This window comes from Solanum pennellii, chromosome 4 (assembly GCF_001406875.1).
Source record: "Solanum pennellii chromosome 4, SPENNV200".
In the NCBI taxonomy this organism is placed as follows: Eukaryota; Viridiplantae; Streptophyta; class Magnoliopsida; order Solanales; family Solanaceae; genus Solanum; species Solanum pennellii.
This window is the reverse complement of record NC_028640.1, coordinates 9,764-20,418: the sequence shown is the minus strand read 5'-3', so window position 1 is coordinate 20,418 and position 10,655 is coordinate 9,764. Positions and strand designations below refer to the sequence as shown.

The following is a 10,655-nucleotide window of genomic DNA, read 5'->3' as shown; positions in this document are numbered from 1 at the left end:
GAGAAAGAGAGAAATTATATACAATTTGAATTTGTATAAATGAGAAAGGCAAAAGAGACTTGGGCAGGGAAATATTTGTATTGTATAATTATAAGTGTATAGGATAAAGATATATGTATTTGCATGCGCTTATACAATTTTCTCTTCCTTTATACAATTAAAAACACAATTTATACAATTCTATTGTATAATCGAGAGAGACGAGCAACAGGAAGCGAGTGAAAGAGGGAGAGTGGCGAGCGAGAATACGAGGAAGACAGGGATTGACAAACAATTTGTTATGGAACACAAATAAATCAAAGACTAGCTACTTTGTTTATTTAATATTATTAATTTGTCATTTTATACGATTATCTATTAAAAAATTTGGAAGTCATGTCTACTTTTCTTATTTTTCTTGGGAAACTTTTACTATTTTGTTAAGAAAACCTTCACGCTAAACCTTTGTTTCTTCAAAATTGAAAGTTTATTTTTTTTTAAAATAGTATTGATCTTATTTTTTCTTACTTATATATAATAATTTTCTATTAAAAAAAGTGAGCACCCATAAATTAAGAATCCTCAATCTACCACCGTTTTCATAAATATACCAGCATGATACCCAATTCAATCACAAATATAACCTCTCGACCTTAAGCTCACATCAAACTTGAGCCACTCATCGTCAGAATAGTAAGTGTATACTTACCATATCCACATCTAATATGCTAACTTCTCCAAACACCTCTCAATATCAAATATTAGGTATAGAATAATCACAGGTCCATATATTTCATAACATCAATAAAATTATAGGGTTTGTTTAGTGCGATTTATATTTTTTGTGCGATTTGCAAGTTATTACACAGTCAAGGGTTTATCTAGTGTACACAATGTGCTCACCAAAAAAGCCATAGCGAAGCTTGTAGCGATTGTGAATTATCCTGAGATTCCAAAAAAAAAAACATCAATAAAATAGACAGTTTAATAATTTACATGCTTATCGTAAAAATAAACATCAATTCAATCACAAGCAAACACCAATTATATCGAAAGACCAATCCACATGAAAACTTATATTTCATGTTATAAACTAGGTAAATTCCAACTTCAAATAAACTGAACACAAATTCATAGAAGCTCATTCAAAAAATTACCTACTCAATATTTTACTTAAAAGTTAACTACTTCCTTACTTGTCTCAAGGATTAGTTAATTAACTAAACCTCTTCAGTATCAATTCAATCACAAGCAAACACCAATTATATCGAAAGATCAATCCACATCATAACTTATATTTCATGTTATAAACTAGATAAATTCCAATTCTAAGTAAACTGAACACAAATTTATAGAAGCTCATTCAAAAAATTACTTACTCGCTCAATATTTTACTTAATAGTTAACTACATCCTTACTTGTCTCAAGAACCATTTAATTAACTAAACCTCTTCAATCCTTATTGCAAGTCATACTTTTAATACATCATGAAATCCCTAGGTATGCATCGAGTTAAATAAGTGAGTGTCTAAAAAAATTGAGTATTTAGAATTAAAATGAGTTATTTAATTTTAATTTGAAACTCAAATTAAGAATAATTTGTGCTAAAATATGATGGTATGCATCGAGTTAAATAAGTGGGTGTCAAAAAATTGAGTATTTAGAATTAAAATGAGTCATTTAGTTTTAATTTGAAACTCAAATTAAGAATAATTTGTGCTTAAAATATGATGGGAAAAAGTGTATTTGAACCAAAAGTATAACCAAAATATATTTTGATAAACGATATTATAACGAACAAAAGAATAGTATATTTTTGAACTATTTTTATAAGAAAAAGAAACAAAGATAATTGTTACCTTTTTTTTTTGTAAAAAAAACAAAGATAAAAGACAGAACTTGAACCGGACCGGAGCCAATACCGGGTTACCGCCAACAGCAGTAACCACTGTTGAAAAGTAAAAGACTACCCAGTACCACCCACCCCATAACCTACCCCACCCCACCCCACTCTCACCCCACCCCCACCACCAACCCCAAGCTCCAAGCTCCCTAAGAGGGTCTTCTTCATACCCGAAGGGCTACGTAAGATTGCTGCAGTTTCATTCTGCAATTCACGGTATGATTGTATTTGTTAGCTTAATTCGTTGATTTTTGAATTTTCCCCAAAAATTAGGGTTCTAATTTCGTTTGTCATTTTCCACTTCTCAATGTAAGTAAACCCATTTAGAGATTTTGGAACTTTTCTATGTGTTTTGGGGATTAGATTGTGATAAATAATGGCTTTTAGGTGATGGAATGACCCAAAGTTTGGATATTGTGCCCTAATACACTTCCTTAATTCAACCATTAAGTTATCTTGTGCTACTGCTATGTAAACGAAAAAGAAACTTCTTTAGAACTGGATTAGTATATAAGCAGAATGAAAAGAAAGTTCTTCTGAAAAGGGCCAAATATGCCCTTAACGTATTCAAAATTGAAACATATATGTCTTCTGTAAATTGTGTAGCTCACACATGCCTTTACCATTTAAGAGTTTGGTCTAACTATAACCTTAATTTAACTAGAGCGCATAATTATCTAATAAGGTGATTAATAAGAGGAAAAGGGCCAAATATGCTCTTACATATACAAAAGCAGATGTATCCTTTGTTAACAAGTTAAATATTTCTTTAATACGTACAAGTTTAATATTTCTTTTCTATTAGTGTTTATGTAACAACCAAAACCAAGCACCAATGTCTAAGTTAATATTTTTTTCAACGTACTGACTACTGACGATGTAAACAATGTATTGATGTAAGGAAGTTCATATCTTCGGTGATAAAAAATTGTAATTTATAAATAATTTTGTTCGTCAATTTTCTGAGTTTTTTACTGTCGATTCACGAATTCTCTACACTACACCACACTACACTTGTGTCCTAAATTGAGAACAAAATAATTTCTATCATGTAATGAGAAAAACAAAAAGTAGTGGAGCTTGTGTTAAGAGCATCTTTCATGTGTTTTATTAACGAAGGACATATTTGTTCAGTTTCATTACTCTAAGGACATATTTGGCTCCTTTTTGCTTATTGATCAACTGATTAGGTTAGTTGAGGTTCCAGTTAGATTGAAGGCATATTTGAACCAAATATTGAATGGTAAGAGCATGTATTTGGGCATATTTGCTTAATTTCGAATATATTGATGACATATTTGGATTTTTTTCGTTATTTCTAAGCTTGAACTTTTAATCTAATAATGGTTAAACAAAATGTGTTTTGCACATGACATAACTATTTTTTCTTAATCCCTCCGTTATCGTGTACTTATCCAATTTGCATTTTGCACTTCATTTAAAAAAAGTTAATCAAGTGTTTGTTTTACAAAATTATCCACTTAAATGGTACTTTAGAAATCTAAAATTTGACTGCCTGTACTCCAATTAGTTTTGGATTTAATCACTTAGTGATTGGGGTAAAATTGGATAAAATAATTAATTCTCTCTCGATTTTCTAATGTGGACATGTAAAGGTAAAATCTTGTTTTAGTATTCTGGACAAGTAAAGGGAATGTAGGGAGTAATATCCACTTACTTTATACCCATGACCCATGTAAATATAGTAGTATTACATATCCGTCATAAAATATGCTAAACGATAATTTAAGATATTAGAAAAAACGCTTTAAAAACCATAGCAATGGTTCATCACCTCAGAAAGAAAATTAATGAATAAACTAACTCGCCTTAATTTGTGAATAACATTTTTTAGTTTAATTGACTAATTTTGTGTAAAACACCAGGTGCCGGTAAATATTTTCCTAATTCTTGAACTTGGTGAGCTGTGTACTAGAATTCTCACTTGGCAACATGTTTATAGAAGTGGAACACAGAAGAAACTGGCTGAATAATCAAATGTTATCTTTCCTCTATTTTCTGCTCGGAAAAGGAAAGATCTAGGGAAGTTAGATGCATCTCTATTCTTCTACTCGGAAAATGAAAGTTTTAGGGAAGTTAAATGCATACAAATTGTATCAGGTGAATGAATAGAAATGATTTTGTTTTCTTTTTTTTCCTTGTGTTTTTCTATTTTTTCAGAAACTGGTAGTGTCTGAGAGATTCCCTGTGTAATGAACATCTTGTTTAATGCATGTTCTGCGGCAACTTTTACAAGGACTAGCAGACGTGCAGCGAAGAGTTCCATTGGTGTATTTTCAGCTCTTTCATGGAGGACATGTGTTGGATTTACTGCAACCGCAAAAGTTGATTCTGACTTATTCTTTAAGCAAATTTGCGTTCGCTGCTATTCATCCAAAAAGTCTAGAGGGGAGAGTTCTAGCTCACAGAAGTCTGATCTTACTCCACAAATGAAGGAAGATAGAGATGGTTTCTTTGTTGTTAGGAAAGGAAATCTGGTTGGAGTCTACAAAAACTTGAGTGATTGTCAAACTCAAGTCGGATCCTCGGTAACCACTATTATCTCTCTCATTTATTGATCTTATTGAATGTTTCTATTGTTCTTGGAGGATTGTTAATTTGCAGAGTATACATATAAATACACTGCTATAGTAAAGCTACTGGTTCTTTCTTTCTGTGTTAGAACCTAGTTTATCAATGATTAATCTATATTGTTTACCTAAACTTTTAGGCAGGTGTGTTTGGACTTCTTCAATAACAGTCTAGGAAATCAATCGTGAGTGTATGTCAATTAATCAGATGTCTCCAGGACGTATTTCTTTGGTCCAATTACTGTTGTTAACCAATGTCTTTCAAGTATGAAAGGAATCACAAAAAGATAGTTTAAGTGAGTTGAGTGTTTATCCTTCTATTGGTTATTCTTTCTCCTTTTACTTCTACAACCCCTTCTCTCTATCTTTGTTTCTCTTTGTCTCTCACTTCCTCTCTGCATCATCGGGATAGTTCACAATTTTTTTTTTCACATTCTGTACATATGCTTTTTTTTCCATACTGATCTGCCTGTTATCAGATGTCATCCATTTTTCTCCTGAATAGTTGTCAACTGGCGTCTTTGAGATCATTTTGTATGGATTGATTGAACTTTACAGCCTATACATGATGCTTGTGTGATTTTTCTCCCGGTGAAGATGTTCACTTGCAATGAGCTAATCAGTTGTTTTCTGCTGCTTCCTTTTCCTGACAGATATGTGACCCCCCTGTAAGTGTGTATAAAGGCTATGCTATGCCTAAGGACACAGAGGACTACCTTCTCTCTTGTGGGCTTAAAAATGCTCTTTACTCTATCAGGGCTGCTGATCTTACTGAAGATCTCTTTGGGACCCTAGTACCATGCCCTTTTCAGGTAAGCCAATATGTGTAATTCCTGAGATCTACTACTTATTTTTAGTGATTTAAGTATTCATTTTATGAGGTTTCCACCTAGGTGGGGGATAATGCCAATCTGATCTAAATTTGGACTAATGAATTCTGTTGTGAGGTTGATGTGAAACAGATCTTAATCTGCAAGTTTCTTTGACAGAGCTACTTGATTCTAGGAAATTCCCTTTCCACTTGATCATTCAGATCATCCCATACAATTCTAAATGAATGCTGGAATTCACCTATTTTTGCTGCTGGAACTTCAAATAAAGGAAAAAACAGTTAGCTGAAGAAACCTCGGAACTCTTGTGTATTTATTGAAATTGAGATCTGGAAAAAGGACCTTGACACGAGTAGCTGATTTTGTATCTTGTGTCCAAAGAGTTAGGAATAAGAATAGTGAAGAGCTACTGCTGTCTAAAACACTCTACTTTTGCCTTTATATGCTATAGCAGGGATGAATTAGAGCACTGCATCCCCAAATTAAACTGAAAATTTCCAAATTTTATACAGCAACCTCACTTTATCAACAAATATTACTCCCAAAAAGGAAAAAAAAAAGCTTAGAGTTTCATTGCATTACATTATGTTTGGTGTACAGATTTATTTTCTTTTTCTTCTATGTTAATATAATCAACATGAAGAGATCATCATTGCATGCACTTGATGCATGAATTGTAGGTTACTCTCTCCAGGTTAATTTCCTGTATGCTGTGACATTCCTGTTTCATGTGGTAATTCAATGAACATTGGCAGCAAAGATCCTTAACTTTCTCCAATCCTTTATTTAATATTCTCTTATTTTCTTTCTATGTATACCTTTCTCTTGTCACTCTTTGGGAATAATAAGCACATGCTGGTCAGTCAGGTAAACTGCTTGTGATCGTAAAGGGTGCAATTGCCAGAAAATGACACATTTTCCTCTTTTTTTTTTTTTTTTTGATTGGTCATACCAATTCATTAGAATTTCATTTCTTGCAGCAACCTTCTTCTTCAAAAGGTGGAATGCCTGAACATATGACAAAGAAGAGGTCACAGGATGTAATGTGGTCAGAATATGCGGTATGGTGGGCCATATTAGGTTAATTTGTGTAAGATGTATTCGGGTTTGTAGCAGTTGCATCTGTGATTTCTTCACTTCTGACTCTACACTTAGAGTTTAATTACTTTATTTTCCTAAAGTTGTTTGGCTCCTAAGAAAATCGGTGTACACATTGTGTATGCAACTGAAGCATGCTCTTAATGTTAGGAGTTTCCTTGCAAATGCTCTTTAAGATGCCATAAGTAATGGTTTAGAAGTACGGAAGAATATTCACTAATTCTAAAAGACATTTTTTCTCTCATAAATAGCCCTGCCTTTTTTTTATTTTTGAAATCGGTAAGATGTTACATTCGTCAGCACCCTAAATAAGGCATGGTATGTCATATCTACAGTCTACAGATACAGCACCGAACAAAACTAACAAAAAGGCAAAAAGATTTGAGGATCAGGGATTTAGCTAAAATATTTATATGTACTTTCCATCCATCAAAAGGAACGCTTAGTATTTTGCAAATTCTGCATTAAGCATCGAAGTTTGAACAAGAACTAAGCCACCCATCGGTTAAAAGCAAACATTTTGGGGTTGGTTGGATTTTAATCCGATGAATTGCAGTATCTTTTTGTACATGAAGCACATAGAGTTGCAATTGTTAATTGATGTTTATTTGCAAACTCCTGTCGAAGTGAACTGTGTACTTCTATCCACGTTGTCGAAAGGTGGTTCATGTATTTGTTTGTCTTTAAGTAGTACAGTAATGATTCATTGTATTCTCTTCCCTGCATAATGTGTTTGGCTTGACATTGTTCTGGAAACTTCTTCTTTTTGGCCATCTTTCTTTTGCAGGATGTAGCTGTTATTTCAAATGATGATTCCCTAACAAAGCATGTCAAGTTAGATGATCATAAGGGTGTCCAAGCTCCGCTATCTGGTGTGAGTGTTAAATGATGGATAATTCTAAAACATAAATGCATTTTTGTAAATATTTAAAAAAAGCAAACTGCTTAATTTTTTTAAAGAAGTAGCAAGGGAGGATGTCATTTATACTTGATGGGCTAACAAATACAAAAATCTCAATTTACAAAATTAGTTGTGAAAAGTGAAATCTGAGCTTTTATGAAATATTAGATGGTTTATGGTATCGTGTGCGAAGAACCTTATCATTGTTATTGTCAGCAGCAGTCTTGTACTCTTGAATTTGATGGTGCTTCAAAAGGAAATCCTGGACTAGCTGGTGCAGGAGCTATCCTGCGGGCTGACGATGGCAGTTTTGTAATAGTCATGAACTTTCAGATTTGTTTTGTTTTTTTCCCTTGTTCATCAAACTTATAATTTACAGCCTTCCAAATAAAAGATCTGTAGGCTACGTGAAGGTTTAGGAGTAGCAACAAACAATGCTGCCGAATATCGAGCCATTATTTTGGGGTTGAACTATGCACTTAGCAAAGGGTTTACAAGTATTCGGGTTCAGGGGGACTCCAAACTTGTTTGTATGCAGGTTAGTTTTTCAGATCTATGTATTTGGAGTCTTATCTCTTCTTCTGTGTGCTTGAGCGGGGTCTTGTCCTTTGACATACTATGAAACTTCTCAAATTTCCGTCTCTTAACATGATATTATGCTTAAGCTAAGTTACTCTTTTCATCATATAATAGAATCAATGGAATTCACCTTTTTTGGGGGAAGGGGCTCATAAGCATGCATGGAACCCCTGTTGCATTATAAAGGTCTAGCAGGTAGCATTTCTACAGGCCGCTCTTGACATTTTCTTAATCGCTTGTTCATTACTCGTTGAGGTAGTCACAATATTATGCCCTTCTGATCATTTCTGCTTAATCGTTTTGTTCTACGAAAGAGCACTTCTCACCTCTGGCATAAGTAATACTAGAACCTTACAATCAAACAAATAACAGTGTAGGAGAAAGAAACGATGGAGTCTCTTAATTGATGATAATCAGGTCCCCCTATTTAATGAAAGGTCTGTTAACTAGTTGTGGACAATCCTGTTCAGAGCATTTTGAAGCAATGAGGAAATCTTAACTAGTATTTTTTGTTAATTACTGCATCCTTTTAGTGACAAAGCCAATCGAAGAATGATGTACATGGAAAAGTCGGAGAAACCTAGAAGAGAGAGACTCCTGCTACAAAAAATGGTAAAGAGAAGGCAGAAGAAGAAGTGGACGATATGTTCTCTTACATATAGGAAAAATTCTCATGACTGGTAAAAGATAAATAGAAGGCAAATAGGGATGAAGTTGGCCAAAAGGTTTCTTACATAACGAAGAATTCTCTTGCTAGGGAATAAATGAGCATGTATTCATGATTCATCTTTGTATGGTCCCTGTGAAATGTTGGATGAGCTTGTCATCTTTCCCTTGATATGCCATACTGCACATCATAAAGTTGATCTGATGCTATATTGTTTTTGCATGGTTAGTTACTTCAAAGCAGTTATGATTATTACTTTACAAATTAGTTGTCCTAATTACTTGTTTATACTAAGCAGTATGATTTCTTAGTCTCATTCTCTCTTTTATTAATCCCTTTGATATTTGAATTTGTTAAGTGTTGTTTGTCAAATAGATCCAGGGCCTATGGAAGGTTAAAAATCAAAACATCTCCTCATTGTATGAGCAGGCAAAACAACTGAAAGACAGATTTCTTTCTTTCCGGATCATTCATGTCCTTCGGGTATATCTGTAAATCATCTCTATTATTTGGTCTTGGTATGCATAATTTTCATTTTACATTCTTGTCCATCTGTACATGACATGCTTTCTATATAAATAAAAAGACATAATTCATAAATATGCCCTTTAACTTGGCTTCGAATCACATTTATGCTCTTCAACTTTGGGTGTGCACAAGTAGACGCTTAAACTTGTATAAAGTTGAACAAATAGACACACATGTCCTACATGTCATTTTTTGTCCTACGTGGTGTCCTACGTGTATTGTACCATGTAGGACTCATGTGTTTATTTATTTAAAAGTTGGATTGTTAAAGTGCTTGTTTGTGCATTATGAAAGTTGGAGGTCAAAGTTAAACTTTGAATCTAAGTTTAGGGTCCAATATATATATTATGCCAAATAAAAACCCCAAACAACATAAAACCTGCCTCATTATTCTTTTGGAATTACCTTTGCTGGTTTTGAGGTTTTAACCCATTGCAAACTCTCTTTTCGCAGGAGTCAAACTCTGATGCAGATGCTCAGGCGAACATTGCTGTTGAACTTGCTGGTGAGGTTTAAAACTTTGTTGAAGGGCTAGACTCATTTCGTGTCATCATCAATGTTTTATCTAACTTCATGTGTTAATGCAGATGGTCAAATCCAGGAGGAGATAGAGAAATGACAAAAGGGCACTTGAAAACGACTCCATGGCTGAAAAATGTAGCAATGGTACAGACGAACGTGCCAGCCTCTAAGATTGGTATTTTCTCAGGGTGAAGTTTTTCTATTTTTTGCCAATGCCAACAACCTTAAAGGATTATGCCTATGAAGACGGTGCATTGCGCCTATTATACTAATATTGTTTAATGGATTAATGTTATTGGAATTGACAACTTTTAAAAATTTAATTAGGGGTGGGATTAATCGTTGGCTTTGAAATCTTAGTGATGAGAGGGTTCTTTTTCACATTTCACATTGGATTCCCCGTTTAATCTTCTTCCTAGCTAGCTGTATACAACACACAAGTTAAATTTTTTTAACAAACATCGACAAGAAAACATCCTCTAGGTTCTCCATACAATATAAATACACATAGCTAAGATGTCATAATGTTCAAGCAAAAGCAAGAAATTTACAGGTTTGATTATATACAATGGCTCTAACTGCTATGTTTGTTGGCTGTTTGGGAATTTTAATTGTTGTTGTGGTAGCCCAATATGGTGATGATCCCGGCAGCACTACTGACATGCCGTATATGCCTGGCATGGCTGGTGGCCCTTCACCATCTACTAATTTGGCTTATGTTAACTCTTCTCCATTGGCACTCATTACCATCCTTCCTTTCCTTTTTTTCTTCTTTTTCGTCGACAAGGTTTAAGCCAGTTTTTCATTAACTTGAGATTGCACTGTTTACTGTTTTTCTTTTTCTGTGTTATGACATAGGAGGTGTGTTGTGTCATTGTAAAATTGCAAGAGTCATCTACCTTTGATCAAATAAAATAGTTGTTGGTGAATAACTCTTGCTTGTATAATCAAAAATTTGCAAAAAGACTTAAGGGACAATTTTTTAACTTTTATCGTAACGATTCTGATCAAATTTTAAATTATTACTCTCCATTTCAAAATAAGTGAATTGTTGAGG

General features: G+C 33.7%; 1 protein-coding gene across 8 annotated transcripts; it reads left to right on the top strand.

The window, feature by feature from the left end:
- The first annotated feature begins 1,913 nt into the window (after positions 1 to 1,913).
- LOC107015717 lies at positions 1,914 to 9,986 on the top strand. Of its 8 annotated transcripts, none has more exons than XM_015216084.2 (11): positions 1,919 to 2,098; positions 3,769 to 4,003; positions 4,149 to 4,431; positions 5,127 to 5,285; positions 6,284 to 6,364; positions 7,189 to 7,275; positions 7,522 to 7,614; positions 7,697 to 7,840; positions 8,924 to 9,031; positions 9,530 to 9,581; positions 9,664 to 9,986. In XM_015216084.2, the coding sequence occupies exons 2-11, from the start codon at positions 3,984 to 3,986 to the stop codon at positions 9,693 to 9,695; spliced, it is 1,059 nt and encodes a 352-aa protein (XP_015071570.1). In that variant the 5' UTR covers positions 1,919 to 2,098; positions 3,769 to 3,983; the 3' UTR covers positions 9,696 to 9,986. The 8 variants fall into 8 exon arrangements, 7 of the variants coding, with proteins under 7 accessions (XP_015071571.1, XP_015071568.1, XP_015071570.1 ...); XM_015216083.2 differs by having other exon boundaries at positions 4,140 to 4,431; XR_001456374.2 differs by lacking the exon at positions 3,769 to 4,003 and having other exon boundaries at positions 1,916 to 2,098; positions 4,064 to 4,431; positions 8,907 to 9,031.
- Positions 9,987 to 10,655: the final 669 nt, after the last annotated feature.